Source organism: Phocoena phocoena, chromosome 20 (assembly GCF_963924675.1).
Source record: "Phocoena phocoena chromosome 20, mPhoPho1.1, whole genome shotgun sequence".
Lineage (NCBI taxonomy): Eukaryota > Metazoa > Chordata > Mammalia > Artiodactyla > Phocoenidae > Phocoena > Phocoena phocoena.
This window is the reverse complement of record NC_089238.1, coordinates 1,464,831-1,482,590: the sequence shown is the minus strand read 5'-3', so window position 1 is coordinate 1,482,590 and position 17,760 is coordinate 1,464,831. Positions and strand designations below refer to the sequence as shown.

At 48.0% G+C, this 17,760-nt stretch overlaps 1 protein-coding gene across 1 annotated transcript; it reads left to right on the top strand.

The window, feature by feature from the left end:
* The first annotated feature begins 9,331 nt into the window (after positions 1–9,331).
* LOC136140881 (zinc finger protein 419-like) lies at positions 9,332–17,760 on the top strand. The gene is made up of 6 exons (XM_065899027.1): positions 9,332–9,436; positions 12,777–12,815; positions 14,771–14,897; positions 16,220–16,335; positions 16,600–16,789; positions 17,042–17,760. Exons 1-6 carry the CDS (start codon positions 9,332–9,334, stop codon positions 17,758–17,760), a joined length of 1,296 nt encoding a protein of 431 aa, XP_065755099.1.

The window sequence follows — 17,760 nt, the reverse complement described above, 5'->3', positions numbered from 1 at the left end:
TGGACGCATCAATCCAGGCCATGGGACAAATAGTCCTATTTGTTGTTTGATGATTCAGAGCCTATACAGCTTCCTGGGGAATCTTTCCCTGGCCCTCCAAGTATTGCCACATAGCAATCTGCCGAGGCCACAGGAAACATGTGAGGATCATGTAGACACCAGGGACCTTTGAACCAAGATTGTGCTGTTTAGGAAGATCCCTGGGTGGCACTGATGACAAATGCCATGTAGGGGTCTGCCTGACTCACCCTTTCTTCTGAGAACAGCCCTGCTAACTGGGCTGTGGGGGCACCTGACCTCAGCAAGCTGGGCCAGTCAGCTTCCCTCCTGTGGAATCAGGAACAGGGACCTCAGACTGAGGCCCAAGGGTGCTGGGCACTGGGATGGGGGCTGGTGTTCAGAAGGACATTGTTTCTATCCCACCAATCACTGCTACAGACACAGCGAGACCAGGCAGAAGGGACCAGAAAACTGCAGGGCCTGTGGGAAGGAGGAAAGGTGACTCCTCTGTCCTTCCTGATCAGCCCAGAAACAAGGTGGGTGGGGTCCCCCACAGGTGTGAGAGCTGAGCACTTACCCAGTGAGAACAGTAGCTCACAGGTCTCCAGCATCACCTCCTGGTACAGAGTCCTCTGGTCCATGTCAAGTTGTCCCCACTCCTCTTGGTCACAGCCACATTCTTAAAGGTCACCACCACCTGGAGAGTCAAACACAGGTAGTAGTGTTGGCCTTGTGCACTTGGCTGGGATCAACCCTGTCACTCTGTTGCTGGTGAAGATGCAGAGAGACCCAGGCTTGAATCACCGAGGCCTCTGGATCGCCAAGCTCTGTGTTGGGCTCAAGGGGGAAGCAGATGCAACCTTGAGACATAATGCAATTGTGGCTGAGAGAAAAGCCTCCCATGAAGGAAGTCACTGGAGATGACACAGACAGTGTCACCGTGACACAGACAGTGGTGTTCCATGAGGACTGGGGAGAGATGGTAAGTGCTCTGGGAAAATGATCATGATGATAATTCCAACAATGGTAACAGTAAAGTGATAGCACCTAAGCCTCCCTGGTCCTCACAGTGCACCTGCCCCAAGTTGAGGCCTTTACACAATAAGATTCCTTGCTCGGGAGCCAGACTTCCAGGGTTTGAATCAAGACTCTGGAATTCGACACTTCCTGCCAGTGCGACCACAGGGAGGACATCCCATCATTTCTCTAAGCCTCGATTTCTGCATCAATAGAACAATCAGTCCCACTTCACCAGGCCGTTTGGAGAATGAAAGAGAAAATGTTTACATGTGAGATGCTGGACTGCCTGGCACAGTTACGTGTTCAATGTATTTTGTGACTCTTACTAATCCTCCCACGGCCCATGAGGTAAATGCCATCATCACCTCCGTGTCACAGCCAGAGGTCTGAGCCCCAGGCAGCTCTAGAAAATCAGCCACAACCTCAAATTTAAGGAGCAGAAGTGGGAATTGAACATCCAGTAAAAGCGGGAACAGAGTTGCCAGAAGATTGGCAGGTGGGGGCAGGGGTACCTTAGCCAGAATTATTATAAAACAGCCAGGAAAAGACTATCCTAAGAGGTGACACTGATGCACAGGAAGGGTGGGGAGAGGTAGCCCTGCAGAGATATGGGAACAGGGCCCCAGACAAAGAGAAGTGCAAGTTGAAGCTGGAAACTGGGCAGGAGTTTTACAAGTTCAAGACTGCCTGGCCGTGTGCGGTGAGTGAGGGAAAAATGGAGGGAAAAAATCTTGGGGGTAAGCAAGGGGCAGATCAAGTAGAGAGAGCACTGTGGGCCATACATAGTTGGGAGAAAGACTGTATTTATTATAAGTGTGAGGCAGGCACCTGAGGGGGAGACCCATTCATTCACTGAACCGTTTGTTGAGTACCTTTTATAAGCCCAGGCTGTTGTTCTAGGTCCTGAGCAGCAACAGGTGCTTATGCTCAGCAGCTGGGAAGAGATCCTAAACAAGCAACTAAATAAATGAGCAAGACAATGTCACAGGGACCCAAAGATTCCAAAGTCAAGAAAATAGCGCGAGATGACAAGAGGTTACAGTGTGCTTTAGACAGGGCACCACGAAAAGCCTCTTTCAGGACAGCACACTGGAGTGAGGCTGATATAAAGTGAGGAAGGAGCCAAGTGAATGGGAAGTTAACAAATAAGACAAGTCCTGACAGCGATCAGGACTATGAGGGTACTCAGGGCCACGGCTATGGAATTACCCAGGACCTCTTGTGTTTTCATGTCCAAACGGACACCACACTCCTGCACACTACCACCACTTACCATATGTAACTGAGCTTCAAATAGGAAAACAGATTCAGTGGGAAGCCAGTTCGACTGGCTGTAAACTGAAAGACAAATTCCTTGGCCTTCTGGGCGCCCTGCCTGTCCTGACACCCTTTCTGTCCTAGCAGGGCTGCAATCCCCAAGCTGCTGCAGGCTACTCCTGCCTCTTCCTCACCCCAGCCCTTATCTTTGTAGAGGTTACACAGCTGGGAAGCCCAAGGGTCAGATTCTCCCAGGAACGAGCCTCTAACATCAACAGAGGCTCAAGAGGCACCTCCGTGGAAAGAAAATCAGAGCGATGCTCCCTGCACCGTGCTGGACGCGGGGGGATACACGTCACCCATGTGCTTTTTCTAGTTCCCTCAAACCCAGTTGGAGGAACTTTAATATTCCTGTTTTGTGCCCGACAAAACAGAGACCAAGGGCAACAGGGAAAGCTGCTCAAGGTCCTAGACTCGGGAAGGGGCGGGGCCGCAACACACAGAAAGGTCTCCGGACTGTGCGGCCTGCGCTCCTCCCTGCGGGTCCTTCCACGCCAGCGGTATGGGGTCAGGGGGATTCGAGAAGCCACATCTCTCCCTACCACACAGCGTCCCATTCACTGACTGACAGAAATGGGACCCTCCGTGTGAAGCCCCTAACCTGGATTCCCACCCGAAGCACAAGCGACCCCATCCCGAGGCTCCGACAAACAATGCCCTGGGGAGGACAAGGTGACGACTCACAGGACACCACCATCCAGCACAGCAGCGCGCCTCGGCCACGTGGGTGGGGTCCGAGCGGGCGTGGCCTGGCGCACCTTCCACTCACCTGCGCCGGGGTCACCAGCGCCGCTATCGCACCGCGGGGAGCGTAGGGCCACGTGAGGGCGCCGGAGACCGGCGGGTCCAGCGGGCTTAGCTGACACTCCCCCAGGTCGCACAAAGGCATAGGTGGGCCCTCCAGGCTGTCCTCCCCGCTCCGTCCCTAAGTCCCGGGAAGAGCTCGTAGTGGGTGGGGACACACCAGCCTCACCACAAAGAAAAGCGCGCTCCTCCGGCGCAGGAAGTCCCGCCCCTGACAACGCGAGCCAGTAACCGCCCTTTTCTGTGACGCCATCAGTCCGGCCCTCACAGCCATCCCGCAAAGCACAGCCTGCTGGGTAGTGTGGTTCTTTTTTAAAACATATTTTATTTATTCACTCATTCGTTCATTCATTCATTCATTCTGCGCTACGTCTTCGTTGGGGCCCGCGGGCTTCTCTGGTTGTGGCGCACGTGGTAGCGTAGTTCTTGTTCTGCAGCCGGCCGGGAGAGGGTGTCTCTGTTTCTTCTCGGAGCCTGGGGCCCAGAGGCCTGGAGAGGAGCTGGCAAAGGAAATGCAGAGGCTCTAATGAAGGAGGCCAGGCATGGGATGTTCCTAAGGGGAATGATCCAGATTTCCCTGTTGTGTTTTTTGCATCTTATCATTTAAGATGCTCGGAACATAACAAGTGGACATACTGTATTGTAAATTTTTTAATGTTCGTATTCTGCTGCCTCAACATCCCCACAGACTGGCTGTGAGCACATCCCCACCCCACCACCCCACCCCGGGTGACTGGGTACACCAGAGTGATGAGGCTGTGGCCCCAACTCAAGTTCCCCTTCTTGTCCTCCCATGACTTAGTGACATTCCAACCCACCAATGAAATCCCCCCATGACTTCTGCCTGGGTACTCCGCCCTGATCCCCAGTAATGGCACTTACCTAGGGGGCCCCACTCTTCTGCTTCGTTGAGAATGCTCTCCAGGTGCTCCTCCTATATGGCTCCTGTGTGGGGTGGCATGCCAGTCTCTTCTAGGACCTGTGAATATAATAAATCCTTTATATGCCTCTAAGGGTACAATTTCCACAACTGTGTTGTAGTGCTCCATAAAGACCCCACAAGTGGGACTTATTTCTCTCTTCACCATATGGGGGAGTAACACATGGTATGATATCACTCAGATACAAAGTACCTTCACTCACAGCCGCAAACTAATAAACATTATCTTGTTCCTTTTCAAATACATGTGGATGGAAGTTTTACAATCAGTTTTCTCAGTTTCAGTATGTTTGCTCAGAATCAAGAGAGAAAGGGCTTCACACATGGCCATTACTGGGATGTTGGGGAGGAAGAGGTTGGTGTCCCTGAAAAAGATGGACAGTAGTGAAATCTTTTCTATAAACTTTTAAATAAATTGATGAAGTTCATCAAAAGTAAGTTGGGAAAATATAGGGTAGATTTTTTTTAAATGAGGGTGCTTTGACATAAATTATAATTTTAAGCATATGTTATTATCCAAGCATCTTTATTTTGTCCCTTCTGTTTTTTGAAGAGGTATTCCCTTTAAAGGGAGATATTGTTTTGTAGACTGCATTCAGCCAACAGGAACACAAAGGAAAACCTGAATGCACACATTGCAATGTCACTCAGTCACAAACTGCATGTTTTTTTTTTTTTTCTGGCAGGGCTGCACAGATTTCGGGGATCTTAGTTCCCCGACTAGGGATCAAACCTGGAGCTATGGCAGTGAAAGTGCCAAGTCCTAACTACTGGACTGCCAGGGAATTCCCAATAAACTGCACTGCTCTTCAACTCTATGTAGCTCAAAGCTTCAGAGATAATTTTGTAGGCTTCAGTATGTGCAATCAAGGAACAATTAAAAAACAGTTAAGCCAAGATCATGACAGCGGAAATGGATGATATCTGTCAGGATGCCAAGTAGGAAGTAGATGATGTGGTATTCTGCCTGTTTCCCACACAAAATAATTCTTTCCTGCATGAGTACATCTCAGTGTTTCTGTTGAAACCCCAGCAAGTCCAACTATTTTTTCCATATATTTCTAACTCAATTTCCTGAAATAGATACTGCTATGGTCTCAGTGTTTGTTTTCCCCTCAATTTTTATGTTCAAAACTTTATGCCTAATGTCATGATATTAGGACATAGGATACTTGGTAGGTGGTTAGGTCAGAAGGGCTCTACCCTCATGAAAGGAACTGTGCCCTTATAAAAGAGGGCCCGGAAAGTTCACTGCTTTTACAATGTGAGGACATGGCAAGAAAAAGGAGGCTTTCTATGAAACAGGAAGTGGGCTCTCACCAGACACTGAATCCATGGGAAACTTGAGTTTGGACTTCCAGCCTCCAGAGCTATGAGAAATAAATGCCTGTTGATTATAAGCCACCCAGTATATGATGTTTTCTTACAGCAGTTCGAATGGACTAAAACAGATAAAATTAATTTTAAAATATGAGACTTATCTGGTACTTCCCTGGCAGTCGAGTGCTTAAGATTCAGCACTCCCAATGTGGGGGGTATGGGCTCGATCCCTGGGAGGGAAACTAAGATCCTGCTTGCTGCATGGCGCAGCCAAATAAATAAATAAATAATAAAATAAAATAAGATGGACTTCCCTGGTGGTCCAGTGGGTACTCCGTGCTCCCAATGCAGGGTGCCTGGGTTCGAACCCTGGTCGGGGAACTAGATCCCCCATGCATGCCACAACTAAGAGTTCCCATGCCACAACTAAGAGTCCACAAGCTGCAACTAACAGCCCACATGCCACAACTAAAAAAGATCTCGCATGCCACAACTAAACATGCCACAACGAGGATCCCACGCACTGCAACTAAGACAGGGCACAGCCTAAATAAATAAATAAACATTTTTTAAAATAATAAAATAAAATAAGAGACTTATCTGAAAAGAATAGCCACTTACTAAATGCTTTTTCCTACTAGGAGAGTGGCTACCACAATCACAGTCTTAGCATGTGTGCAACAGGGGCACCTTATCCCTGAGATAAACGTCTCATTATTGTTTGAGCATGATGTTAGTGGTCCAAATAATTATCCTGAAAAATTGCTAAATAGAGTTGAGGGATCAAGCTCTTGCCTCCCTGATCTTTACAAACTGTATTTTGAGGTAACTGAACGGAAGATTATGGAAAAACTCTTCTTTACAGAGGATTTCTAGCTAATAAATGCAGAAATAGCAGTAGAAGTAGGTGGAATGTTTCAACAGCTTATAAAATAATCAACGACATCAGTGCATGCTGATACAATAGATAAAACAGATAAAAATACAATAGATAAAAGATGCATGGAAACTTGGTACCTGGAGAGAAACGCTAATAACATTGGAAACCAAACACAAAAGAGAGACACCCAGACATCAGAACAGGCTTATGTGATACTGTCACAATTTCTTAACATTGTGTGTGGAGTATTATGGCCAAAGGATGAATCTGAATTTCAAACTTGTTTGGATGGCAAGACTATTCACTGAAATTGGGAATGAATTTCTGTTATTCATGATGAGTTCATGGTGTGTTTGAGACATTCAAGTGGACGCTTTGGATTGAGGAGGTGGATGGGCATTCGGAACAGAATTAGGATCTGAGTTAGGGCTGGACACAGACACTTACCAGCTGGCTGAGCAGAATGAAGGATGTTTTGAAAACAAGAAATATGAAAATATTTTTCTTCTTATTTAAGAATTTACTGTATATCTACACTAACTTTAGAGCAATGGGAAAGCGTAGAGAATGTAGATATTTACAAACCCTAATAATGTCAATTTATTTCCTGTAAAGTTGCCAAAGGCATGTAAGGGGGAAAGGATAATATATTGAACAAATTTGCCGGAAAAATTATATGGTGGGGCTTATGTTAAAAATAAATTTAGGGGGCTTCCCTGGTGGAGCAGTGGTTGAGAGTCCGCCTGCCGATGCAGGGGACCCGGGTTCCTGCCCCGGTCCGGGAGGATCCCGCATGCTGCGGGGCGGCTGGGCCCATGAGCCACGGCTGCTGAGCCTGCGTGTCCGGAGCCTGTGCTCCGCAACGGGAGAGGCCACAACAGTGAGAGGCCCGCGTACCGAAAAAATAAATAAATAAACAAATAAATAAATAAATTTAGGGACTTCCCTGGTGGTACAGTGGTTAAGAATCTGCCTGCCAATACAGGGGACACGGGTTCGATCCCTGGTCCGGGAACATCCTACATGCTGTGGCGCCACTAAGCCTGTGAGCCGCAACTACAGACTCTGCGTGCCTAGAGCCCACGAGCCACAACTACTGAAGCCTGTGAGCCACAACTACTGAGCCCACATGCTGCAACTACTAAAGCCCATGTGCCCAGAGTCCGTGCTCCGCAACAAGGGAAGCCACCGCAACGAGAAGCCCGTGCACCGCAACAGAGTAGCCCCCGCTCCCTGCAACTAGAGAAAGTCTGCGCGCAGCAACGAAGACCCAGTGCAGCCAAATATAGTAAATCAATAAAATAAATAAATTAAAAAAAGAAAAAGAATGTTGCCTTCAGTAGCTCCCTGGTGGGCCAGTGGTTAGGACTCCGCCGTGGGCCTGGGTTCAATCCCTATGTGGGGAACTAAGATCATGCAAGCCGGCAGTGGGGCCAAAAAAAAAAAGAATATTGCCTTCTCAGGTTTTAAATCTTCCTCTTTTTAATTTGTAGAACTTAAAAAAAATAATAGTACTTATTGAATTTATTATTTATATATTAACTCTTTTAAAATTATAGGTAGCTCAATATCTTCTTAAAGGGTTTTTTTCTTGTTTCAATTTTAATTTTTTTTTAAATAAAAGAAGCCTGCAAAAAAAAAAAAAAAAAAGAAGCCTGCTATTATCATATAGTTTGTGCATATGCTGTGAAAATTTTTATATTTGCTTTGAGAACTCCTGCAAGGCATGACAAATTAATAGTGTTGTAGAATGTGAAATAAAATGGAATCACTGATGTCAAGGGGTTTTAACGTGGAGCTGGGAGGCTATTAATTAGTGGACATCCTGCACCTCCCCACCTGGTGAAACCATGAACTTTTGATCTGAGCCAACCTGCAAATATTCCAAGGACTCTGCAATAACACTTGCAACTTGTCACACTAATGGACTATTACTTCCCTCTAGTGATAGTCTTAGTACACAATCCTGTTCAACCAAGACTAGCTTCTGTCTCCAATTCCAATTAAAATTCTGTAATACAAAACTCTCTTTGCATTTAAAATCCCCTGTATTTTACTCCCTAGCAGAATACCTTTTGGGTTGCTACTTGAATGCGTGTCCCGAATTGCAATTCTGTGATCCCAAGTAAATATGTTGTGCTTGATTACTGCCTCTCAGGTTTACTGAGGTGGACAGTATCAACGATAGACTAATGTTATCCAACTTTATGTAGTTATTATTTTAGACAATAATGAAGCACACCGAGATATTTTGTTGCATATAATTCCCTTTTTCATTCCAAAATCTTATTGAATTGATTTTTCTTACTTGAAAACTCTTCCAAGATTTTCATAAAGAAACAAAAACAACAAATAAGGACTGTGGCTTGTCTCAGTCTTTTCACAACTGGAATGCATTTTTTTTCTACTCCTATATAAAGTTTTATGCTGAGAAATACGAGCTAAAGCAGAATTTTATAAATGTTATGGATACAGGCTTTGCTGGGTCTAATTTTATGTGTTTTATTTATTTATTTATTTTTAATTTGAAATATAGTCGATTTACAAGGTTCCCTTAATTTCAGATGCTGTAAATACATTTTTTTCCTGGCCGCGCCATGCACCTTGGGGGATCTTATTTCCCTGACTAGGGATCGAACCCGCCCCCACTGCAGTAGAAGCCCGGAGTCTTACCCACTGTGCCGCCAGGGAAATCCCTTGACGCGTTTTTAATTTGTCCTTCCCGCACCTACTTGGCCCATTAATGCCCAAACAGGTTGGGGGTGGGTCCAGTCCACACCGCACTCGGTGGCTTGAGGGGAACTACATTACCTAGAAGACTGTGCGCGGATCGGCTTGTTCTCCGCACCAATGAAGGCCCCAAACAGAGGTTCTTCCGGGATTGTGAAATACAAGGGGACGGAACTTCCGGTGTCTTTCTGTTGGCGGCGGTTTGGGGTGTTTGCAGCGTTTGCAGGACCCAAAGCTCTAGATCACTAGGCGCAGCCCAGGTAACGGAAACTGGAAAAAGCTCGAGGGGACGCCGTCCACACTCCGCGGGAGTGAGCGGGATGCGGAACCTGCTTCCGGAATATTCGGGCCACGTTACCACCATTATCCCGCCGCGCTCAACGGGTCCTACGGCAACCAGCGCGCTACAAGACCCGACCTGTAAGGTCGGATCTTAACAAACGGCACCGCGAAACAGAGGAAAGCTTCAAGTGAGCTTTATTAGGGAGCGCTCCCGGGCGAGGTTCACTGGTCCGAGAGAAAGGGGTCAGAGAAGTCGCGCCCAGTACTGGATGAGGGGGATTTTTATTGGAGTAAAAGCAGAAGGCGGCTTGCAAGGGGAGGGGGTGGTTTGCTATACAGGGTAATTCCTTATTTGGTGAGGATACAGCAGGGCCAGGTGTTGGTTGGTCTGTTGTGGGGCGTAAGCCCATTTTCCCTTCCCGTCAGCCCCATTGTTTTCTGGGCAGGAAGTTAGAGTCTCTTGTTGATTCCCAGAACAGGTGAGGTCGTTATGTCCCAATGCCTCTCCTACCTCATACTGGTCGATGTTTACTCTTACCCCCCGGGCCTCCTTTCACCCGGGCCAAGGGACCTTACACGACCCAGGTGATTGTTGGGTCCCCCAGATCCTGACCCGAATCCTCAAGCCTCCAATGAGGGTCTCCTGTTCAGGGCACTGCGGTTCAGGCGCCTGTCTCCAGAACTTTAGGTGTGCGTGTGTGGTGGCCCTATTTCTGACAGGCCGTGTGGAGAGTGTTAAAGGCTGGGGCCTTGGCACGTGCAAATCCTTGGAGAGTCACAAGAGCCGGGAACTTTCTGGAAACCTGGGGTTGGAGTCCCTTCTTCAGAGACGTGGCATTATGGAGGGGTCATATGAGCCCTTCTGGGCCAACCGTCGGCATTCTGGAAGTCATGGAGGGTTGTGAATAAATCAGGAAGACACACTGAGTTAGTTTTAAAGTATTTCAGAGGCTGCTCAGGGGAGAACAGACTGGGAAGGGGGAGCTGAGGGTGGAGGCAGGGGAGACCTGGGAGAGCCTAGTGCATTCCACTCCAGAGAGTAAGTTGGTTTCTGGACCAGAGTGGTGCCTATGGAAGTTATTGACCTGAAACAAATAGCCTCCTGGCTATTTCTTCTGCAAAGATGAGTTTTTTTCGGGATCATCAGGGAATTGCAATTGAGATGTGCGGCCATGATGAACTAACACTTTTATAGAGATTAAAGAAGGAAGTTAGAAGGGCTATAGTCACCAAAGAGTCCATGGCTTTTCGTTGCCTGAGTCCTTTCCAGGAGAGAAGAGTCGTCTTCTTCCTTTTGGATACTATTATTGTCTCAGGTCAGTGAGGGCTCCCCCTTCTGGTGTGCCAACTCTAACTGAGGTTTCTGTTTATTAATTTTTTACAAAGGAATACAAATAATAAGGTTCATAATAAATCTGCAAGATAATTGGCAATGAATGTTGTTCTAAGCAAAAGGACAGAGTAAAGGACAATAAAGTTTTTCTTTTGGCTGAGAATCTGGAAGACATGTCAGGGAGAGATTAAAATTGGATTTGGGAGGGAGTTCCCTGGTGGTCCAGTGGTTAGCACTTGGTGCTTTCACTGCTGTGGCTCTGGGTTCAACCCCTGGTGGGGGAACTAAGTAAGATCCTGCAAGTCGTGTGGGGCAGCCAAAAAAAAAGTAAGGAGTTAACAGTCGGGGCCAATTTGTGACACAGGGTCTGCTGGAGTCCCTAATCTGGAATTGGGGGAGGAGGTCGCGAGCTCAGCAATGTCCATGTGGTGACAGCCTAAGTCCTGGACTCTGGCCATGTCTGGACTCAAATTTAGGAGGGAAAGTCTTGTCACTTTTCTGTGCAAGGAGACCTCAGATGAAAGTAGAGAGACCTGGGGCTGGAGGGCAGGGCAAACTGGGTGGGACTTTCTGAGGCTGCCTGAAGATGAGAGGGTCCTGTGGTTCCAGGGCTTTCTGGGGAAGCAAGGGCATAAGGAGTAAGGAGCCTTGCCTGAGATGGAGATGGAGGAGTTTTGAGATTGTATAGATTCACTGTTCTGAACACTCAGCCGACTGCCGACTCCTTGTGAAGTCAGAAAAAGGTCAGCCATGCTGGTGGAGCAGCCCAGGCCCAGTCAAGGGCACACGTGCCTCAGCTCTCCCAGGAAACTACAAGGTTAAAAATGTATAGATTTAGCAAGTTAATCTTGTGTAAGCAAGTAATAACTGCTTAAAATGAGAATATATATCTGTGCTATAATAATATATATATGTTTAGGTTTTGTCTTGAGTTCTTCACATAGAGCTCTGAACCCCTTAGAATTGTCTGGGAATTAGGACTGTTTTTTGTTATTCACAACTAGCCCTTTTTATCACGTGGAAGTTTATTATAATGAAGTGACATAGGGTGGATTCTCCAGATACCCTCAGGATGGGACTGCTCTCTAGAAAAAACAAGTGATTAGAAGTTTCAACTCCCAGACCTACCCGGCAACTCCCAAGGATCTGAGGGGAGCTGGAGATTAGGTATAAAAACTGCTGAACAGTGAAGTTCAAGGTTCCTTCAGATTGGTGAACGCATTGAAATGGTGGAAGTGCTGGGAGGGTGGCATGTTCTGAAAGGGCCTGGAAACCCCCTGCTGCCCTCTACCTCCCCCACCCTGACGTAGACGTCACTTCCATTTGACTGTTCCTAAACTGTATACATTACAGTAAACCAGAAAATGTAAGAGAAGTGTTTTCCTAACTTCACGGGTCATTTCAGCAAATTATCAAAACCGAGGAGGGGTTTATGGGAAACCCTGAATTTGTAGCTAAGTGGGACAGAGTCCTGGTAGCCTGGGGACCAGGGATCGGAACTGGCTTCTCAAAAGAGGGCAGTTTATGGGCCTGATGCCTTAAACCAGTGGATTCTATTACTAATTTCAGGTAGTGTAATAATAGGAATGAATTGTAGGGCACCAGGGTGGTGTCATAAAATTAGATAATTGGTGGTTGAAAAAAGATACTTTGTCTCAGAAAGCCTTGAAAGACATGTAAGAAAAACCTAATTTTCAAAAACATTTATAGAAATCTTAATCCTGTGTTCTGTAATAGCTGAATCTTAGCATGGGAGAGGTAATAATGCATTTGGTATGTACACATTATGAGATAGACATCCTAAGTTTTGCCATTTTCATGAAGACACTGAGACTCAACGAGGGTGGGTGGGGTTTTTTTGCCACGCCCCACGGCATGTGGGATCTTAGTTCCCCAACCAGGGATGGCACCCGGGCTCCCTGCAGTGGAAGATTGAAGTCTTAAAAGCTGGACTGCCAGGGAAGTCCCAAGGACGTTGAGTCTTTGTCTAAGGCTATCGAGTTGTCAAGCTATAGCTCTGAAGAGTGAGGATCTGAGGTCAGAGGTCAGCCTCAGATGACTCATGTCCAGGAAAAGGAAGGGAAGAAACAGCTCAGCCTTTACATCCTCACCATAATCACCTTTATCTCAGATACTCCCTCTTTTCACAGGTTCCCATGGTAGCAGCAGCATTTATGGTCCCTGGACAGGTAAGTGGAAGAAGCCCCTGTACATACCCACATGTCATCCCTACCCCTGGTCCTGACACACAGATATAGGAGACAGTGTTGTCCTGGGATTATGGGCCATTAGGTCTGGGCCCTGGCATCATCTCAGGCACAGGACCATTAATCAAAGCCAGAAGTTGTACGGAGGTGTTCCCATGTGTCCAGTGGAGAAGGTCAAGTGGTGACATGTCCTTGGGCACAGCCTGGAGATGAAACTGAGAGGGGAGTGTTCAGGGAACTGTAGGACCCATGACTTGGGCTGATAAAGACTGAAGTCATGAGTCATTCCTGGGATGGGAGCCTGACGGGCTGGGCCTCTCCTGAAGGGGCGGGTCCATGCCATGTTGGCCACAGAGGAGGGAAGTGATCTGACGCTGGGTCTGAAGAGGCTGCTCTGCCTGCCGAGAGGAAGAAGACGGTGGTGGTGGTGGTGGGGGGGGGTGCGAAGGAGCCAGGGGTCCAGTGGAAGGCACAGTCCTGGTGAATGTCGATTGTGGCTAGATCCTGGCAATGGCTCTGTAGCAGGAGAGGAGGTGAGTTTCTCAATCTCATTTGTGGTACACCTGATTTTCTGCTGTACAGGATGAGAGAGAGTAGTCTGACATGACCCCAGGATGTTTGCCTCTAAGTGATGGTGGGGACACCGTGTCTGAGACAGGAAGTCAAAAGTAGGAGTAATGGACAGAAGGACTCTCCAGAGTTCCGCGTCCCCATGCTGAGTCTGAGATATTGCCGGGGTGTCTCACAGGAGGTGTCAACTTGGCCATTGGAAACATACCTGGAGTTCAGGGAAGGTGGGGTTCAGGATTGAAGATACCCCTTAGCAGGTGGATGGCATGTGGACCATGTCAGATTCCAGGCCCTCAGGTCATGTGTGCATGCCATGAAAGTTGTAGGGTGGGGAGGGTGTTCTCCGTGGACTGGCTCACCTCTGTGGGCACGGGGACAGGGGTGGCTGTCATCACTAAGATAGATGAGGCAGTGCAGTGACCATGAGTGTGTGGGGGGCACAAGTGGCCTCAGGGGAAGTCCTTGTCGTGGCACAGGATTCGAAAGGGTGGATAAGGTATGGATTCAGAGCAAAGCAGGAATGGAGGTCAGATGACAGGTAAGGCCTGGGACATTGTTTCCCCTCCACAGGTTCAAAGTTTTGTGATGACTGTGGTTGGAACCTGAAGAGTGTGAGACTGGACGGCAGACCAGCTGAGGGCAGATGAGTGCAGCTGGGACAGGGTCTTGGGCTGGGCTGGGGGGTGGGGGGCGGGGCTTGGAATGAGAGGAGCAGAGAGAGGAAGGGGTGAGTGCTGCGGGGTCAGCACGTGGGACACTGTGGAGGACTAGGTCTCTGGGCATCTGACCCCGCACAATGTCTGGGTGCTGACGTGGGAAAAGGGATCAAGGCCTTGTGGGGGTATGGAAAGCAGTGCTGGGACCACCTGTAGTAGCGGGTCCTGCAGAGGCCTGGGGAAGCAGAGTGCTGGGTGGCACAAGGGGAACATGATGAGGTGCCAAAGGCCTGGGGCCGAGGTGGTGGCGTGGCGTGGGGTGGGGGTCACGGTCGGGCACGTGAGGGGGTTGTGACCCTGCAGGGCTGGGCAATGGAGAGGGAGGGAGTGTGAGCATGGACTCAGGGCCCTTGTCCCCAGGCTTTACTCCAGGGGGCTGAGCACAAGTGTCATTTTGTGTGGTGTGATCTGTGTGATCTTAGGAGAGTCAACTCTGAGGAGAGTGGCTGGGGGTCTGTGTGGCAGCCTCAGAGCGTCTTGTGAGACTGCTTGTCTCCCTCTCTGTTTTAACTGAATGACGTAACACTAGCAGGTTCCTGTGGCATCAGGGCCTGGTGTGTCCTCTGAGCTGGGTCACTGGGGTGGACGACCATGACCTGGGGGTCCTGGTTGCAGAGGCTGCTGTGAACTCACTTGTCCCCCTCATGACAGGGCCATGTGGTCTTTGAGGATGTGGCTGTGTCCTTCTCCCAGGAGGAGTGGGGTCTCCTTAACGATGCTCAGAGACTCCTGTACTGTGACGTGATGCTGGAGAACCTGTCACTTATAGCCTCCCTGGGTAAGGACCCCTGTTCCCACACCGTTGCCCCATATGGGATTCTGCCCTTCTTTTTGCATGGCTCACTCCATCCTTCCGAGCCTGGACCTTGGACATTGCTTACTTCCCCGATTTCCTGGCACTTGAGCTGCGTTCCCCCACTCTGTGTGTGTTCAGCCCTGTACCATAGGCTCTGAAGCCTTTGACAGAAGCCTTTGGTCTCAGAGGCTTGAAGCCTGTCCAGCTGATGCCACTTAGCTTTGCCACTGCTAGGTGTGTTGACTGTTCAGATGTGTGCAAGATCCGTGTCACACGTTCTAACCCTTTTTTTTGCACTGCCTGTGTCAGGAATTACAGACACTTACATGGTCAGCATTTGTGGTCAACCCTAGATTATTTTTGCAAGACTCCTTAAGGTTCTTCTAGTGATACATTTTTTTTCCTGAAATCTGTCATTGGTTGGTTCATTCTGGGCCAGTGTCTTTCTCCTAATGGCCCTATTTTCCTCTGAGGAGTTTGATCTGGTAGGGCTCATAGTCACCCAGCCTGAGCTGAGAGGTGGAGGCAACCCTGGGTGCCTGACGAGGTAGGCCCCTCTCTAGTCATAGGACGAGGGTTAATTGCATCCTGAGCCTGGTGAGCAGGAGCTGTAGGAAGGCATGATATCATTGATGAGTTCTAATCCTACAGGGAAATATCCTTTGCTCTCTCCTCTTTCAGCGTCAAGACTCATCATCATGCTCATACTTCATTTCTTTCTTCCACTTCTCCCCATTTTGACACTTTGCCCACTTTTCATTTCTACTGTGATTTCTGACTCCTGTTTTCCACCTTAGTGTCCTCCAAAACTCTCCTTTCCCCCTGTCTGCACTATTCTCCAATTTGATGTCTTTTGTATATTGTATATGCATATCCTTAATGTATCACGAGAGGTACATGTTTACTTACGTTGTCTTTGAACACTGATAGTCAGGTGTAATTGCATTTTCCTGGATTGAGACACGCATTCTACAGAGCTGACCCTTGTCACCACCAGAAAGTCCTGCTGAAAGCCATCTGCCTAGGAGTGGGTTGTTCTAGCCTCTCCTCCCGGCACGGCGCCACATCCTGGTATCCTGTGTTCTTGTGGGTTTGAGACATTTCCTGTTCTGTGACCATCAGAGACCTAGCATTGTACAGTATCCCCTTCTACCACTTGACCCTTCCTCCCTTGTTTTAATAACAAACCCATGGGCTTATACCTACATGTGTCATGCACAGATTTGTAGTAGACTCCTGTACCACCAACGTCTCCATACAGTTTATCAGCATTTTTGTGCTTTCAGGGTGTTGGTGTGCAATAGGTACTGAGGAGGCTGCTTCTGAACAATGTGTTTCTGTACAACTAGTGACACAAGACAGGAATCCAAATCCAGACCCATCTATCCTGAAGACTCTTACTTCGGATACCGGTGCCCTGGTAGAGAAATATATTTTGTACCTGGCTGAGCACCAAGGAGTGCATTCTGGGCTGAAACCATCCTTTTCTGGGGCCTGTGGGAAAATGTTCACTTCTCACCTACAACATCACCAGAAGCAGCCCAGTGGAGAGAAACACCTCAGAAGCGAGGAATATGGAGCCTTGCTTATGACGACCTGCAAAGTCTTTTTACCCGACAATATGTTCACATGTGGAGAGGTTGAGAAAGCGTTCCTAAGCAGCTTGGGCTTTCCCTATCACCAGCCGTCCCACGATGGAGAGCACCCAGGTAGAAGCAGGCAGAGCAGGGAGGTCTCTCACCCTGGGCAAGGGCATTATGAGTGCAATGAATGTGGCAAAGCCTTCAGTAAGAAGTATAAATTCATGGAGCACCTGAGAGTTCACACTGGTGAAAAACCTTATGAGTGCAGTGACTGCGGGAAGTTCTTTAGACTCACCTCCAGTCTTACTTACCATAGGAAGGTTCACACAGGAAAAAGGCTTCATGAGTGCCCTAATTGTGGGAAAGTGTTTGCCCACAAACATAAACTTGTTGAGCACCAGAGAATCCACACTGGAGAAAGACCCTATGAGTGTAATCAATGTGGGAAAGATTTCCTTCAAAAGGATACACTTGTTAGGCACCAAAAAGTCCACACTGGAGAAAATCCTCATAAGAGCAGTGAATGTGGGAAGCCCTTCCTTTACAAAAAAAATCTTGTGCATCAGAGGATCCATATTGGAGAAAAGCCATATGGGTGTAGCAAATGTGGGAAGTCATTCGTCTTCAGAAAAAGGCTTCTTGATCACCAGCGAATCCACACCGGAGAAAAGCCTTATATGTGCAGTGAATGTGGAAAAGCCTATGTCTACAAAGGAAGTCTTGTTGTGCATAAGAGAAGTCATACTGGAGAAAAGGCTTATGGGTGTAAATGTGGGAAGTTCTTTACAAGCAGCTCTGCCCTCAGTAAACACCAAAATGTTCACACTGCAGAAAGGCCTTACGAGTGCAGTGAATGTGGGAAAGCTTTCAAGGTCAAAATTAAACTTGTTGAGCACCAGAGAATCCACACTGGAGAAAAACCCTATGAGTGTAATCAGTGTGGGAAAGCCTTCAAGCTCAAGTATTCACTTGTTCGGCACCAAACAGTCCACACTGGAGAAAAGCCTTTTAATTGCAATGAATGTGGCAAGCCTTTCAGTTACAAAACAAGTCTTCTTGAGCACCAGAGAATCCACACTGGAGAAAGGCCTCACACATGCAATAAATGTGGGGAAGGCTTTGTCTACAGAAGAAGTCTTGTTGTCCACCAGAGAATCCACACTGGAGAAAGGCCTTATATGTGCAGTGAATGTGGAGAAGCCTTTGTCTATAGAAGAGGTCTTATTGCCCACCAGGGAATCCATACTAGAGGAAAACCTTGA

Excerpts from the sequence above, each read along its gene's own strand:
- LOC136140881 (XM_065899027.1), top strand. The coding sequence starts at position 9,332 with ATGCGGAACCTGCTTCCGGAATATTCGGGCCACGTTACCACCATTATC. Across the intron at positions 12,816-14,770 it reads CATTTATGGTCCCTGGACAG|GGCCATGTGGTCTTTGAGGA; the intron begins GTAAGTGGAAGA and ends CCCTCATGACAG. Across the intron at positions 16,790-17,041 it reads CTGCGGGAAGTTCTTTAGAC|ACAAAAAAAATCTTGTGCAT; the intron begins TCACCTCCAGTC and ends AGCCCTTCCTTT.